Here is an 18,176-nt window from a genome sequence, read left to right on the forward strand (position 1 = left end):
CCCACACTTGGCACAAATTCTGAAGCCCTTTTACTGGTTGGTAAAAAAAGACTTCAGGTGGGACTGGGATGAAACATGTGGAGCTGCTCTTACTGCTTCTAAGTGAGCGATCAAGGCTGTATTGGCCTTGAGTGTAATGGACTCATCATGGCCCTGTGAGCTAGATGTTCATGTAACCAAATATGGCTGTGGATGGGGCCTTCGGCAGTGGCTTGAATGGAAACACCAACCTATTGGATTCTGTTCACAAGTATGGAAAGGAGCAGAGGCCCAGTACACCTTGATAGAGAAGCAACTAGCTGCTGTGTACCACACTTGGCTAGCTATGGAGCCCATCAACGGAACAACTCTGATGAAAGTAATAACTACCTGTCCCATTGCAGGGTGGGTGCAAGACTGGAACTAAAGGCTGTGGAGTGGTGTGGTACAGACACCTACAATGGCCAAATGGGACACATATTTAGAGCAGTGTAGCACCCTTTCCACTAGCCCCTGATTTGGAGAATTCTGATGATTATCTGGGCATATAATAGTAGCCATTGGTATCCAAGAGTCCTCTTCTGGAAGGAAAAGCCCTGTAGTTGAAGATGCTTGGTAACCAAATTGCTCCAGTCTCAGGCAACCCCTGAAGTGGAGGGCTGTGTCTTTCCATCCTAAGACTGAGACAGTATGGATGGAGGATGGAGAGGGGAATAGCAGCCCATGGGGTGATGTGTGGGCAGTATGGCTGGTGATCAGCCAGGAGCATTCACCCATAGTTGTCTGCACTGACAGCTGGGTCATCTACCAGTGTTGACTGTGTGGCTACGGCCATGGTCCTGTGCCAACTGGATGGTTGGTCACATGCCCCCTTGAGGGCAAGAGTTGTGGCAAGACTTATGGGCCTCTTGTCAGACCAAGACAGTTACTGAATACGATGTGACTGATCATTTGCCTTTGGCATTCCCAGGGAATGATTAAGGAGACACATTGGCCCAGATGTGTTTGTTGGCTAGAAGGAAAGCCTGCCACTGATGTTGTCCAATGGTTACATCAGTGTTTGTTCCATGTGGGGCAAAAGATTATGTGGGATGTATGCTCTGACTTGTGTGGACACAGCTACTGGACTGTTGATTGCTCTTCCTGCACATCGTGCAGATCAGCAAACCACCAAGAGAGGCCTAGAGCATCTCTGCAGCCTAAGGTTGGCTGCAGGTCACTGAGAATGATCAAGCCACCCACTATACTGGACATGCATTTCAAGAATGTGTGCAGTAGTTAGGGATAAAGTGACAGTTTAATGTACCATATAACCATACAATGGCAGGGTTGATAGGGAGGTACAATGGTTTTTCAAAGTCTGGCCCAAGTTCATCCAACAATAGTCTATGGTGCTGGTCAGTTCACTTACGGGCAGTGCTATGTCATTTGAATGAGAAGCCCCAAAAGGAGCCTTGAGCCCTGTGGACATGCTAACACACATTGTTGCCTCTCCTGTACAACTGTATGTGCAAACTAAAGGGGAGTTATTGAAGCCAGGATATGGCCAGCAGAGCAACATCCTGCTGCCATCCCTACAGCACTAAACCCTAGAGACTCTGTTGAGTGGATGTGATCCTGGACATTTCAACATATGGATCAATGATGGTTGGCCTTTCTGGCACCTTAGTGAAAAGGCCAGGAAGCTAGCCTCCTGTGTGTTCCTGGAGTAACAGCAGAGTGACCCCCAAAGATCACCTAGTGCACCCAAAACACCCTGGAGGTAAGAGAATCTTACAGGGAAGTTTTGTTTTACCTTTATGCCCAGTGCATACACCTCCCAGAGACCTGTATAGTGACCCATCTGTAACTCTCACAGGGAGGGGGTGTAAGTCTGGTGTACTAGACCAGGATGAGATCCCTTTCCTGCCACTGTCCTATCACAGGACCACTCTCTTGCGTGGATCCTCCTGATGGACAAGATTTTCCCAGGGTGGTGTCATTCAAACATGTATCCTATTGCCCTTAAGGTTATTTTCTTCTGTAGTCCCTGTGTCCTTGACCCACTTTCTGGCTGCAGCTGCCCTGCGATGATTACTCTGAACTCCCTACCTGTTCAGCTACTGGCTCCTGTGGGAAGGGCAAGCCAGGGACTTAATCTGTATAGGACTTTGAATCTAGCTGAATCCTTGAGGATTATCTTGTTTTCATTGCCGCTGTTATTGTATGTTATTAGTCTGGTTGCAGTGCTCTAGTTTTCTTGCACACTGGCTGTTACCGATTATGGGGAGCAAGTAGATTGTGAGTTGAGATTTCTAGAAGGGTGGACTGTGTATAAGATTGCAATATATCCAGAATGTCTGGCTCCGTCTTAGTGCATTTCCATATCAATAGGTGTTTCCAGGGTGTGGAGAGAAGTGGTCCATCTTCAGATCACTAGGTGATTACAACAGGTGTGGATCGTGAGCACGTACCTGGACTGGAGTGGTTAGGTGAGGACTGGCACCCGGGTCACGAGAGACACGGGTGAGCAGAAGTAATAAGCAATAAACAGGTTTCTCCCATTTTATTTCTCCCTTTGAGTGGTGTTGTCTTCAAAGTTTATTTGCCTCAGGCAGGCAACATATTTCCCCCTGGAGGTACAGTAAATGTTTTTCTTATGGATACTGGAAAAAATTTTAAGAATTTATCAGTATGACCATGGAGAACAGAAGGGCTCTTTCAAATTTAACCTGGATTGATGCCACATATGCTTTTCTTATCAGAAAGCAAGTTTTATAATGCATAAAAAGAGGTTTTTTTAAAAAACATATTTTCATCACTGATTTCAATGTATAAAAATCACAGAATTTCTATTCTTTAAAATATTCTTCATCAAATTTTGAAATACCTCTTTCAATTCTCATGGAAACTCATGTTTTAGTTGAGAACTTGATGCACTGAACAGGACTCCTTGACAATGTGAGATAAAAGCTGCTGTGTTTCCACCAGAACAGTGAGCATTTCCCTTTTTCTGGTGCTCAGTGGAGGAAAAAGGTGGCACATGTGAGAATTGTAATGCTACCACATTTGACTTGAGTCAGCAATTAATTCTGTTGTCTCTTTTCTGATCTTAGGAGCAGCAAGACTATGTTTAGGAGAGGAAATATTACAGAGATCACCTACTTCATCCTCTTGGGGTTTTCAGATTTTCCCAGAATCAAAGCAGTGCTCTTTGCTGTGTTCCTGGTGATCTACGTTACAACTCTGACTTGGAACCTGAGCCTCATAATCTTAATAAGGATGGATTCCCACCTCCACACACCCATGTACTTCTTCCTCAGCAACCTGTCCTTCCTAGACATCTGCTATGTGACCTCCACAGCCCCCAAGATGCTCTCTGACTTCTTCCTGGAACAACATACTATCACCGTTGTGGGTTGTGCTGTTCAGTACTTCTTCTCTGCAACCATGGGACTGACTGAGTCTTGTCTCATGACAGCCATGGCTTATGACCGCTATGCTGCCATTTGTAATCCACTTCTCTACTCATCAATCATGTCACCCACCCTCTGTGTTGGGATGGTGCTGGGATCCTATGTGGCTGGACTCTCTGCTTCTTCATCTCAGCTGTATGTCATTCTTCAACTCCACTTTTGTGGACCTAATGTCATCCAGCACTTCTTCTGTGACATGCCCCAACTGTTAGTCCTGTCCTGCTCTGACACTTTCTCTGCCAAGCTCCTACTTGCTATCTTAACAATGATCTTTGGGATAATAAATGCCCTTGTTGTCATGACATCCTATGTCTATATTGTCATCTCCATCATGAATATCACTACAGCTAAAGGCAGGTCCAAGGCTTTCAACACCTGTGCTTCTCACCTGACAGCAGTTTCCTTCTTCTATATCTCAAGTAGCTTTGTCTATTTGATGTCCAGCTCTGGTGGGTCTTCCAATTTTGACAGATTCACATCAGTCTTCTACACAGTGGTGATTCCCATGTTGAATCCCTTTATTTACAGTCTGAGGAACAAGGAAATCAAAGATGCCTTGAAGAGGTTGCAGAAGAAGGGAGGCTATTACTGAGTTCACTGATTCTGAGATTTTTTAACATATTATTCCTTCAGAATCATCTTAACCCGCAATACTGAACATATGAATCAACCATTACAAATTTCACACTGCCTTCAGACACAGAAGGTTTTATTTGACATAAGTTATACACCAAAATGTACCAATACATGGTACAGATCCACACACACATAAGATTTTTAAGTCTTGGAGCTTCATTACTTTCAGTCTATACGAGGAATGGTCTCATTTTTTATTAATCCTTCCACGTGTATTTGTGAAACATCAAGGTTTAAAAACTTTTGGCCGCTTCTTGATTCTGAAACTGAACCCTGAGAAAAACCTGGCACAGGCTCCAGGAGTGTAAAATCCCTGTCTGATAATTATTCTAATGGAACTACATGATGGTGATTAATGTTTTTTTCTGTGTCTGTTCCGATTTGGAGTAAACAGAGATAGGGTTTGGGCATTAGGACAGAAAGAAAGCTATAAAATTGATCTGATTATGCCTCCTGGAAACAGCAGCCTGAGACAGCTAATATTTGTGTAAGGCCTCTTTCAGTGCTAACCATCTAATACATTTTTGTTCATATCCTCATGTCTACCAGCTCTAGTCTATGGAAGGAGGAAGTTCCAACCATATAATATCCCAACAGAATCGTAAAGTTGCATAAACCAAAGGATGTGGACACTGCAGTGCCATTTACTTATGAGTCTAGTGATTTAGTTTCTGGCATTTAGTTTCCATTGGGTGTCTTTGATTGAGATATTTTCAAAATCCATGTCACAGACAATAGTTGTTTCCTAGAGTTTGCATTCAAGCCTCTCTTTCTTTCCTGTATTAAATTTAGAAAATTTACCTTGCTTTAAATAGCCAATGGTTCATCTTATCAAATATATTCTGATATGTCAGCACATGTTGATGTTTGGTAAGGGGAGCCTTGTGTGAGAGTTCATTGTTATCACAGAGCTACTGAATATTCAATATTGCCAAAAAGAAGAATAAATACGGTAAACTGGTATACATCTTCTCTTATTGTCCATGTTCTTCATTTTATCTTTTAATGTTTTATGTTTAAAGGGGGTGATAAAATTGGTGGAATAGAATGGTTAGAGTTACTTTAATTCTGATATGTTCCTGAAGCCCTTAAATACCAAGGAAGAAAATAGATAGTAGCATAGGCAGGGTTCTCACCTCCAGCCGGGTTATATAAAGCTTCTGGTCTTTGTGGTCTGTTTAAAAGAATAACATAAGTAATAGCACCGACTATTGATGTGCCTGATTGATATCGGACTTGAATAAGCTTATACCGAACAGATGTCATTGCAATTACATACTATCTTTGGCATGTCATTTGCTCTTAATGTTGTTTTGGGTCTCAGTTTTGATGAGTGATATGAGTTATCTTATTTAATAAAGGAGTATAAGTGAAGAGGCATTTGAAGGTTTTACCAAATCTTTCATGAGCTTCCACATGGGCAAATTGAGAGAAGTGAAATTTTTGCACCACAGGGAAAGTATGTGAGGGCTTTCACCCAGCCATGGAGAGAATGCAGTGTGAATAAATCTGTAGGCCCATGCTCTCTGAAGAACTGCTTCTTAAAAATGTATAAAAATGTGTGACAAGTCTGTCTGTAAGGGTTCTTGAGGTCTTGCTCATGAGACAGAACTCTGTGAGGTTTATAGTAGCATATGGAATATAATTACTATGCAGAGCATTAGATCTCCAGATTTATTTGTCTTTGAGTTCAAGTGTGTATACTTTAATAGCATCTCCTCAATTCTCTTGTTCTCAAGCTGCTTGTAACCACCATTTTATTCTCTACGTCTCTGATTATGACTTTTAAGATTCCACATATTAATGATATTGTACATTAGACACATTATTCTCTGGCTTATCTCACCTGGCATAATGATCCTAAATTCCATCCATGTTGTCAGAAATTATAGGATTTCCTTACTCTCATAGCCCTATAATAATCCACTGTTTGTATCTGCTGTGTCTTGTTCACCCATCATCCACTGACAGGCACTTTAGTTTTTTCTGCATCATGGCTCTCGTGAATAATGCTCAGTAAGCATGTGGGTGTGGATATCTTTTAGTATCCTGTTTTTATTTCACTATATATATAGACCAAAGCAGAATTGCTCTGTCATAAGGCATTCCCATTGCTGCCCTTTGAGTAAACTCTACACTACTTTTAATACTGGCTAAAAGAATTGAAATTCCCAAAAGGAGTATATAAGGGCTCATTTTCTACACGTCCTCACCAACGCGTGCCAACCCTTGTCTTCTTGATGATGCCATTCTGAAAGTGTGAGGTGGGTTTCATTTTGGTTTTTTGCATTTCCCACGTTGTTTGTGTTGTTCAGCACATTTGTTATATATGGCTTTTACTATGTTGAGGTATGTTCCTTTATTATCCAATTTTTTGATTGATTTAATAATGAAAGTGTTGTATTCTGTTAATAATTTTTCAACTTCTTTTCAGATGATCGTATGATATTTGTCTTTCTATTAATGCAGTGTATCAAAGTTAATCATTTTTATATATTGAACCATGCTTGCATCTCAGGAATAAATTATTCTTGATCATGATGTATGATATTTTTGATGTGTTGTTGAAATACATTTATTAATATTTTGTTAAGAGTTTTTGCATCTATACCATCAGAGCCATTGGTGTGTAGTTCTGAGTTCTCCCAGCTTCTCTTTGAGTAGTAAAGAAGTTGGACCCAATAGCCAGTGTCCCAACTTTCAAGAGTCTGAGGGATGAAACCCAAAAACATCGAGTTCTGAAATCCAACTGGACTTAAATCCAGGAGACCCACAGATTGGAGCATAGCGACATTTCTCCCCGATTTTCTCCCAGGTCTTAGTAAAGGGACAGCATTCAGAAACATCCAACTTCCAGCATCTCAATGGAAAAGATCTATTTGCTTATTGTAAAAGCTGCAGACCATGTGTGAGGCTTCTAATTTAACACACACCTACAGACAGATTGCCAGCCCTGCTGGAGACCAGGGAGGTCTGCAAGTGTCATCTTCACATTTTCATACTTTCCCACTCCAGGTCACCAGTCTCTCCTGGGAAGGAGCCTGTGCACACACCTGGTGCCCAAGTTTTTGTGATTGCTGCTCAGAGGTACATCCCATGTCAGCCTGGCCCTGTTGGTCATTAGCACTTCCACAAGAGTCCCAGGGATTGCAGCCCACAAGAAAATAGTTCTTAACTGATTATCATCCCCAGAGATTAGTGCAGAGGATATAGAAAGAAACATCCAAGTCTAGTATTTCTCCAAAATAAATCTATTTCTGTTCCTTCAAAATGCTTCCTGAGTGTCTGGTACCAGTCACCCTGTATCTAGTTCTTGAAAGAGATCCTCCATTTCAGGTCACTAACAGTTCTTCTTATGCCATGAACTTCAAGAAGCTACTGGGAAGAACAAAGGTTCCTGGGAAATCACAAAGGACTGAGAGATAACTATGAGGTAGGGCCTGGATGGATGATAACTTACATCTACACAAGATAGCATTTGTGGACTACAGGAGGTGGCTCTTTTATTTATTTATGGAACCCAACACAGAGAGTTAAGAAAAATGAAGAAACAGAGCAAACAAACAACGAAAAAAAAGAAGATAAAACTCTAGAAATAGACTTTACTGAAATAGGGAGAAGTGACTGTCCTGATAACCAGTTCACTTATGAAGATAAAGGTATTCCCCAAGGTTAGGAAAATAATGTATGAACAAAATGAGAATTTCAGCAAAGAGTTGCAAAATAAAAGAAATAGAATCACATAGATGCATAGTAAACTGAAAAATTCAAAATAGATTCAATAGCTTATTGGATGAAGTAGAAAAATACTCAATGAAATTGAAGCTAGGTCAATGCAGTTCATCCTTGTAGAAGAGCAAAAGAATAAAGAATGGAAAAAGTGAAGATAGCTTAAGGGACTCATGGGACACCATCAAACAAACACATCAATATTTGCATTCTAGAAGTCTCAGAGGGGAAGAGAAAGTGAAATGGGTGAAAGCTTATTTCAAGAACTAATGGTTGAAAATATCCCTGACCTGGGGAAAAAACAGACATCCAGATCTAGGAATCTCAGAGTACTCAAAATAATGTAAATTCCAAAAAGAACCAAACCAAAATGTATTATAAATAAAACATAAAAATATTAAAACAAGGAATCTTAAAACAGAAAGAGAAAAACAACCTGTTATGTACAAGAGTACCTGTGGAAGACTATCAGTAAATTTTCCAGCAGAAATTTTGCAGGCCTAGGAGAGAATGGTACAATATATTCAATGTGTTGAGAAAATATGCCATCCTAGAACAGTCTACCGGGATAAGCTGTCCTTCACAGTTGAAGGAGAGATAGAGAGTTTTCCAGAAAATGAACCCTAAAGATTTCATTAACAGTCTATTTATTGGTTTTGCAAGAGATTCTAAATGAACTTCTTCACGTAGAAATGAAAACTTGCCAGTGATTAATACGAACCATATACACAGCAGGTCTACTGACCCCACATTCGTTAAAACAAAATCTACCATCATGAGATCATGAGAGGACAACGGGGAACTGGGTGATTATATCAGAAGGCACGGGGCAAATTGGGGCATGAGATTAGCTGGGACAAAACTGCCCTGACAACTATGTCTCCAGAGAGCAAGTACCTGGGGGCTTTTCTCCAACTGTCTTTTTTCCTGGCACCTGAACAACACATTTAAGAGGACCCTCGGGTGTGGGCATCTCTCTCGCTGTGAGTGGACAACCAGTTTATAGACTAAAGCTCCTGTCTTGGAGGGTAATAGGGCTCACTGAGAAACCCCTTTTGGAAAAGAAATAAGCAGTTTCAACCTTTGGTGAGAACTGTGTGTTCCTGAGGGATCTGGGTCAAGGTGAGAGGGTGAGATTAGAGGGCTCAGTGGATTCCGTGCTGTCTTGATAGCCATGGGATCCTCCCGGTAGGACTGTGCGGACGAGGTTTGTGGTCCTCAGTGTCCCCGTTCCTCAGTCTCCCTCCCCCTCTCCCCCACACCCTCCACTTAGGGCTCTTCCTGGGGTTTTCTCCTTATCCATGTGGTCTGTCCTTCAGTGAAAAGATTAATAACCTCTTACCTAACATTTCAGCTGTTACTCTGGGGTGAGAGGCAGGGGTTGAGCTCTAGGTCTTCAGTTTCTTAAGGACGTGATCTTGAACTCTCTTGCCTCTGTTTTTTCACCTGTTAACTGGGATAATAGGATTATCTGGAATATAATAGGCAATACCTCTAAATGCTAACAAATTTTAGAAGTTAGTAAATGAGGACTTAATAAAAATTAATAATTTACTAAATTATAGGGGGATATCCTAAGTTTAAATATGTTTGTTTCCTAACTTTATCCATCCCAAAGACCCTTTTAATATGATTTTTCCTTTGAGGGTACTGCTTTTATAATAATGAAAACTTTATTGCCATTTAAATTTTAGCTTTGATACATAATTTCTGAGTAGGGAAAGACAAGTTAGTTACTACATAATGATATGACAGAGTATTCTGGTATAATTTCATTTCTTTGAAATATTGCAAATAGTTCTCTGTTGTCACCTTTGAGGAGCCTGATATGAAGGCAGTGGCTGGTTGACACAGTCTCAGAGACGCCCCACTGAGCACAGGTAGTGGTGCCCTCTTTCACCTTCTTTTACTTGTATTTTCCCCATTCAGCGACATCCCGTCTTTCTTAACCCCACAGTATACTCCCCACAACCTTGTAAACTATGTCCTAAAGAGAGAAGGCTGGAAAAGTTTTGTATTAACTCTATCCACATAGTAAAATCTCCAGCATATGTACATCAGTCATCTTTTCTATTCCAACTTTTCATGAGTTAGTGAACACATGGAAAAAATTAATCGAATAGAGTGATTATATTTAGAATGTTTCCCCCCTGTTTTTGGCTTACCAGATATTAAACTATATGTTTTCAGGGTCAGTTTTATCATAAAGAAGTAAAACAACCCACCACTCCTCATTCTTTTTGGGCCCCTGATGGGTTAGACAGAATGCATTTAGTTGTGGCTGCCTCTGTTCCCGGAATGTAATAAAGTGAGGAATTTTAGTGCAACCTCTTGATCAAAGCTTGAGTTATTTTCACAGATTTGTTCTATTATGTTAGTATTTTTGGAGATGGTATGTGTGGCAGTCCATGTTTCCAAAACATTTTCATTGAAACAAACTCCTCTTGGATAAAACATTCGAGAAATGACATGGCAGCACTCTATTCAAAGAGTAGCAGAAAGATTTCCAAGTCCATATAAACACAGTTGAGATGACGCAAAGCAGGATATTTTTACTTCCACATCCAAAACAGCTACAATGAATAATTTATTAGTATAGTCAATATCTATTTACTGTTAAATGCAATTACTAATGTGTTACTATAGCCAGATTCTTGTTAAATAAACCAGCTCCACTAGGCCATGTACTGTACCTCATCAGTATTATCATTTCAGCTGCATTGGGTGGTGGTGGAACATAAAAAGTAGCATTAGGAGTTGATAATCCATCTGAGTGGGAGATAATGGAGCAATACACGATGAAAACAAAGATGATCATTCATCAACAATATTCTTGTGTTAGAGAACATCTGTTTCAGTAATAATTATATGAAGATTCCCTGATGCTTCAGTATTAGCTCTGCCTTATTTTTCTTTCACAGAGAGGAAAGAATGTGGGAATGATAATTGATAACATTTATTTAGGTCTTACTGTTTTAAACCCTTTATGCTCTTCAATCCTTGCAGCAACCCCATGAGGTGGTAAGCACTATAGCCCCGTGTATACATGAGGCCACTGGAGCACAGAGCGGGTAATAACTGGCTAAGAGTCCTATGCCAGGAAATAAAAGTCAGGAAAGTCTGAAGTCTTCCCTCTCATTCTTTCTCCATCATTTTCCCGCTCTCTCACTCTCCTTCTGTCTCTCTGTGCTAACGATTAAGGATTATGGATTTGTGTATCTTAATAGATTTTCTAACTATAAATGTAGGAGTTGAAGAAAATTGAAAATACAAGTATAAAGAATACCAAAATCATACCACTCATTATTTTGGTATTTGTAATTGGTTCATGGGTGTGTGTGTGTGTGTTAGAGAGAGATTATGTAAAGCGTTTTTTTTCTTCTAGTGAGGTGGAAGTATTTTGTGCAATCATCAGCAATATATGACAATGTGTATCCTTCATTAACTTATGCTTTTTATATAAAAGACATTACTACATTGTCTTTTTTTTGAGAGGGCATCTCTCATATTTATTGATCAAATGGTTGTTAACAACAATAAAATTCTGTATAGAGGACTCAATGCTCAATGTACAATCATTAATCCACCCCAAGCATAATTCTCGTCAGTCTCCAATCTTTTGAAGCATAATGAACAAGTTCTTACATGGTGAACAAGTTCTTACATAGTGAGTAAGTTCTTAACATGGTGAACAGTACAAGGGCAGTCATCACAGAAACTTTCGGTTTTGATACCATATTATGAACTATAAACAATCAGGTCAAATATGAATATTCGTTTGATTTTTATACTTGATTTATATGTGAATCCCATATTTCTCACTTAATATTATTATTATTATTATTATTAATTTTTATTAAAATGCTGAAGTAGTAGGTAGATGCAAGATAAAGGTAGAAAACATAGTTTAGTGCTGTAAGAGAGCAAATGTAGATGATCAGGTGGGTGCCTGTAGACTAAGTGTTAATCCAAGCTAGACAAGGGCAATAAAACATCCACGGATGCAGAAGATTTCTCTTAAAACAGGGGGTGAGGTTCTAAGCCTCACCTCTGTTGATCCCCAATTTCTCACCTGATGGCTCCCCTACGACTGTGCCTGTCTTTGGTTGTTCCTCCCTTGAAGAATCTTACCCGTCTCTGGCTAACCAGTCATCTTCCAGGGCCATACAGGGTAATGTAAAGTTGGTAAGTGAGAGAGAAGCCTTATTGTTTGAAAAGGTTAGCTTTCTACTTCTTTGCAGATTTATGCCCTGTGGCTTCTATGCCCAGCATTTGTCTTGAGGTATCTTTACCACTTGGAGGAATTATGATACTCGGTATACTCGATATGGGGCACGAATTCTATTTAAGGTTGTAATTAGGAAGGAAGAAGAAAAGCTATGGAAGTAGCAGATGGAAGATAACATGGGAAGATTGATTATTTCTTTGACATATCTTCTTGTAGAGTAACTTCAGCATGTATAGGTTTAAAACTACTAATTAAATTGTGTACACACTTTAACTTAATAGGAATACAGTTACATAACCAAAGCAGACCTATAATTACCAGCCACCTCCAGTGAAACCAAGAAAACCAGTTAGGCACCTTAGGCATTTGTGAAAACTTATCTATGATATGGTGGATATTGTCCAGCTGAACTTGAACAGTCTGAGAGAAATCAGACAAATTAAAACAACCCATTCCTGGGGACTGTTCACATCCCATATGTTCTTTTAACAGTAGATAGTCTGTAGTTGTAAGGTTTTGGAGCGCTACAACTTGCACTTCTCCTAATTCTTGGTTGAGTTCCAACAGTATATATTCCGTCAAATTTGTTGTTTTACTGTATGCACAGGCCAGCTTAGATATCTCCTTCTTCATTCCAATGGCAAGTCCAGGAACCGGTGGGATGAATGCAGCTACAACTGCAGCATCACCTGGATCTTTGTTGAGGTTTCTTGATGATCATCTTCTGGTATGACTCTTCCAGAGAGTGCTGATGCTGGAAGTTCTTCTTCATATCGTATCTTAGTTCATTTTCTGGGTCGCCAAATTAGGCTTTGATCCTCTGTATAAACACAAACAGACCCTTTGCCCACACTTTGATATTCCCTTTATACCATTGTGTAGAACTCATTGGAGGTCACAACACAGGAAATGCTTTTTTTTTAAAAGAAAGGAATATTATCATAAAAATGTACCTCCATAGCCAATCATCTGACACCCTTTAAGTGATCAAAATCAAGGATATTTAAAGCATGCATTAATCATTGGTTTACAGTTATTTTTATCCTGTCAGGGAGTAATTCCCCTTTTATTTCTTTTTTTTTTGTTATCATTAATCTACACTTACATGAAGAATATTATGTTTACTAGGCTCTCCCCTCTACCAGGTCCCCCCTTTAAACCACTTTACAGTCACTGTTCATGAGCATAGCAAAATGTTGTAGAATCACTACTTGTCTTCTCTGTGTTGTACAGCTTTCCTCTTTCTCCCACCCCCCAACATTGTCTTTTTTTATTGTTTTGGAACTCTTTTTTTCCCAATTCAGCAACTGTGTTTCAAGGGTATTTTACTTAAGTGGATTTTTCTGCTGTAACCATATTTTAAATTGTTAAATAGTATTTTTTCTTTATGTTTTCTGTTTTGGTGTTATATTTCAGATAGATCATTCCCATCCCAAGATTACTTAAAAGCAAAATAAGTGTTTATCCTTCGCTATCAACTGAAATACTAACTTAAAAGGGAGTTCTAGTTTTATTGTATTTTCAATTTTTACTAATATTTCCATTTTTCCACAATTTCCGTGTGTTCTTATGATGCTTTTCTACTTCTACAAGAATTATAAATTGTTCATGTTTATTAAACTTTTTAGTATCTGAAAGTACAAGGCTTTTTATTTACTTCTTCAATTTTTATATTTAAACCTTTTTCATTTTTAAAAATTATAGTATAGTAGACATACACTATATTAGTTTCAGGTGTGCAGCATAGGGATACAATTTTATGCATTATGAAATCATACCACTGTAAATGTAGTTACCATTTGTCACCATACAGTTATTGACTCTATTCCCTGTGCTGTACTTTTTATCCCATAAATTATTTATTATACAATTGGAAATTTGTTCCTCTATCCCATCACCTATTTCATCCATTCCCCTACCCCAACCTTTTACGACAACCACCAGTTTGTTCTCTGTATTTATGGTCCATTCCTGATTTGGGTTTTGCTTGTTTGCTGATTTCAAGTCCTTTTCCTTATTAATCTTTGTCAAAAATTTTCTTGGCTATTCTCAATGATTAACTCTTTCATTTCAAGGAAGGTCAGAAAATTTATGGATCATAACCAAGAGGTTATATCTATTGTGAATCTGTTACTAAGTTCTAACCAGCTTACTGTATCAACAAAAAAATATTAAAAAGAACTATGAAGAACTTGAGAATTGAAATTTTTCACATGGACTCCTTGTCTGCATCAAGACCTGTCATAGCGTGATGTTTCTTGTCAACTGAACCAAGTGGACTCAAACTCAAACAAGCCTGATATGAAATCCTTTACTGGCTTGTATCTTCATGGCCCCAGGAGATTTGCTTCTACCTGAGGTCTGAATGTATGTCTGCCTAAAGTAATGATGCCTGACTGCCTAGAAGGCTGGTGATCTCTCAGGAAATTCGCTAAATGGATCCATAAAACTCTAGCAGCCCTGGCATTCCTATCCAGGGGTAAAACTGTAATGCATGATTACCTGTAATCAATTAATGATAATAATAGTCAACACCTATTGAAACAGTTGCTATGTAGTAGATTGAGTGCTGAGCATTTGCATGAATTTCCCTACAGCCCTCCCAGTAACATGATGTTTCAAGGCCTCTTATTGTTCTTATTTATTGTCAGTGGTAAATCTTAGTGTGTTTAAGCCACAGGGGCAGGTACATAGAACAGGAGGGTATCAGAACAAAATTTCCAAAATTTGAACATTGAACTGTAGTCCCATGCTATTGCTCTGGTAGAAAAACACCTTAAGTTAATAATATATTGAGGTCAGTAGTTAGCTCTACTAGCCTCCCTTTGGTGTACTTTCTATGAAGACTTCCATAAGAACATTTATTCTATAACTTCTTTGGTCACACATGCTATGCCCTACAAAAATATTATCAGAGTTATAAATTGTGATATGATTTTCAGGCCAGTTAGGAGATGAAATATTCAATACATTTGCAAAAGTTGAGAAATTATTACAAACAGGGTAATCATTTTTCTCATGCATCATGGGATCAATTTTTAAAATTTATCAGGATGCCCATGTGGGACAGAAGGTCTATTACAAATTATTACACTATTATTATCAGAACGTGTAGTTATATAATGAATAAACAGAAGTCTTGAGAAAACACTTTCATCAATGATCTCCATGTACAATAATCACAGATTTTCTACTGTTTCTAAAAAATTCTCCATCAAGTGTTTAAATATGTCCTTCACTTCTCATAGGACTTCATGCCTTAACTGAGAACCTGAAGCACTGAGCAGGTACTCGACAATGTGAGATGAAAAGCAGCAGTGGTTACAGCAAGACAGTGAGCATTTCCCTTTTTCTTGTGCTCCATGGAGGAAAAAACGGGCACTTAGGAGAACTGTAATGCTGCCATTTCCATTGAGTCAGCGGTGCATTCCCTTTTTTTGATCTCAGGAGTACTGAGCCTATGATTAGGAGACGAAATATTACAGAGATCACCCACTTCATCCTGTTGGGGTTCTCCGATTTTCCCAGAATCAAAGCACTGCTCTTTGCTGTGTTCCTGGTGATCTACGTTACAACTCTGACTTGGAACCTGAGCATCATCATCTTAATAAGGATGGATTCCCACCTCCACACACCCATGTACTTCTTCCTCAGCAACCTGTTCTTCCTAGACATCAGCTATGTGACCTCCACAGCCCCCAAGATGCTCTCTGACTTTTTTCAGGAACAGCATACCATCACTCTAGTGGGTTGTGCTGTTCAGTACTTCTTCTTTGCAGCCCTGGGACTGACTGAGACTTGTCTCATGACAGCCATGGCCTATGACCGCTATGCTGCCATTTGTAATCCACTTCTCTATTCATCAATCATGTCACCCACCCTCTGTGTTCAGATGGTGCTGGGCTCCTATATGGCTGGCCTCTCTGCTTCCCTATCCCAGTTGTGTGCCATTCTTCAACTCCACTTCTGTGGGCCTAATGTCATCCACCACTTCTTCTGTGACATGCCCCAGTTGTTAGTCTTGTCCTGCACTGACACTTTCTTTGTTCGACTCTTGGCTGCTGTATTAATAATATTCTATGGAATAATAAATGTCGTGGTTATCATAGTATCCTATGGCTATATCATCATCTCCATCATGAAGATCACTACAGCTAAAGGCAGGTCCAAGGCTTTCAACACCTGTGCTTCTCACCTGACATTGGTTTCCCTCTTCTATACCTCAGGTATGTTTGTCTATTTGTGTTCCAGCTCTGGTGGTTCTTCCAACTTTGACAGATTTGCATCAGTTTTTTACACAGTGATGATTCCCATGTTGAATCCCTTGATTTACAGTCTGAGGAACAAGGAAATCAAAGATGCCTTGAAGAGGTTGCAGAAGAAGGGAGGGTATTGCTAACAACAAATTCTGGTATTTTTGACAGATTCATCCTGTCAGAATCCCCTTAACCCACAATACTGAGGCCATGAATAGACTATAAGAAAATTCATACTGCCTTTGGACAGAGAAGGATGATTTGACAGGTTCTATGGCCAAAAGGACCAACATCTTATTAAAATCCAGGCAAAGACAATGAGTGTAATTCTTCGAGCTTCTCCAGTTTCCCCCTCCATGAAGAGAGGCTTCATTTATTAATATACCCTAAAATATAGATGAAACATTCAGATTCAGAAACTTCTATTTTTTTCTTTTGAGAATGAGGCCTGTTTAATGACAGCCTTCTGACTGTAAGGGCGAGATACCTGACAGAGGCCCAGGAATGTAGGAACACAGTCTCCCACATGTTCTGATGCAACATAATCCAGACATGATAGTGATCCATGCTTGCTGTGTGTTTCTGACCGGAATGGGAATGACCCATGGGAGATGAAGTGCCTTTGGACAAACAAAGCTATATAGTTGGCCTGGTTGTACCTCCTTGTAGGGAAAAGGAAGATTGCTTAGGTCTGTATTGCGGCAAACTCTGCCAATAAACAGAGCTTGAAGAGACTCTTAAGAGAGTTTGACTCCTCATAATGTGCTCAGATCATGGCCTGTTCAGGGAACATTGGAACAGTCAGTTGTCTTGCAAGGTTGCATGAAATCATAATAAATGAGGCTTGTATAATAATAGTTACAGAAGCTGTTTGTACTAGAGTATAAAGCAGGAGCCCTAGGGCCACACCATGAAGCCTCACACATGGAGGAGATGCTCTGCCTAGCATCATTGTCCCAAAGCGGGTCAGGATGGCTGTTTTCATGGGCTTCCCAGCTGGTGCAACTCAGATGCTGCTGAGTGCATCTGGTGAAGATTTTTATTCTTAGTTGCATTTCCCATTTATCTGCTTGTCTTCATGCTTTGCAGTAAACGTTTCTTTCTTTAATGTATTATTGCATACAATCGCATTTCTGCCTTATCAGATCCTTTGAACCTTATCTTTGGCAAAACACTTCTGGAAACACCAATCTGAGACAGCTAATATTTTTCTAAGGCCTCTTTCAGAACTAACCATGTAACAATGCTTAAGCTCCATCCTCATCACCGCCAGCTGCCATCTAAGGAAGGAGGAGGTGACTTGAATCATAAAGAGGAATGAAATGAAGAATGTGGTCCCTTCAGTGCCATTTACTTATGATTCCGATGATTTAGTTTCTTGGATCTAGTGTTTAATGAGGATTTCTCATGGGAGATGATACTCAAAATCCACGTCATAGCCAACAGCCATTTCTGTTATTGTGGGACTCAAACATCTCTCTTCCCCATTAAATCTAGAAATGTACCTTGGTTGACATAGCTGATGGTTCGCACTATCAAGTCACTTCTGATATTTCAGTATCTGTTCATTTTTGGTAGGAGGAGACCTATTGTAGTAAAAGAGTTACTGCATATTCAGTGTAGCTGAACTAAGAATAAATATGACAAACTGTATATGTTCTTTCCTGTCATCTGTGTTTGGCATTTTTTGTCCTAGAGATTTATGGTTGTATGAGGTGATAATGAATGGAGTAGAATGGTTAGAGTTCATTTAATACTGATACTTTCCAGAAACCCTCAAGACTCAGGAGAGGAAATAGTAATGGGATATGTATCATTCGCAGATCTAGGCAATTTCCTCTGTCTGAAGAAGGACACACAACTTTGGCTGATTGTAGTCTGGTTAAAAAAACA

The 18,176-nt window shown here is 39.5% G+C and overlaps 2 protein-coding genes across 2 annotated transcripts; both read left to right on the forward strand.

The window, feature by feature from the left end:
* The first annotated feature begins 3,087 nt into the window (after positions 1-3,087).
* On the forward strand, positions 3,088-4,026 carry LOC140847644 (olfactory receptor 5AN1-like). Its single transcript, XM_073228361.1, has one exon. It carries the CDS (start codon positions 3,088-3,090, stop codon positions 4,024-4,026), a length of 939 nt encoding a protein of 312 aa, XP_073084462.1.
* An 11,461-nt stretch (positions 4,027-15,487) lies between these two features.
* Positions 15,488-16,426, forward strand: LOC108410118 (olfactory receptor 5AN1-like). The gene has a single exon (XM_037011888.2). It carries the CDS (start codon positions 15,488-15,490, stop codon positions 16,424-16,426), a length of 939 nt encoding a protein of 312 aa, XP_036867783.2.
* Positions 16,427-18,176: the final 1,750 nt, after the last annotated feature.

This window comes from Manis javanica, unplaced genomic scaffold (assembly GCF_040802235.1).
Source record: "Manis javanica isolate MJ-LG unplaced genomic scaffold, MJ_LKY HiC_scaffold_25, whole genome shotgun sequence".
NCBI classification, from domain to species: Eukaryota; Metazoa; Chordata; class Mammalia; order Pholidota; family Manidae; genus Manis; species Manis javanica.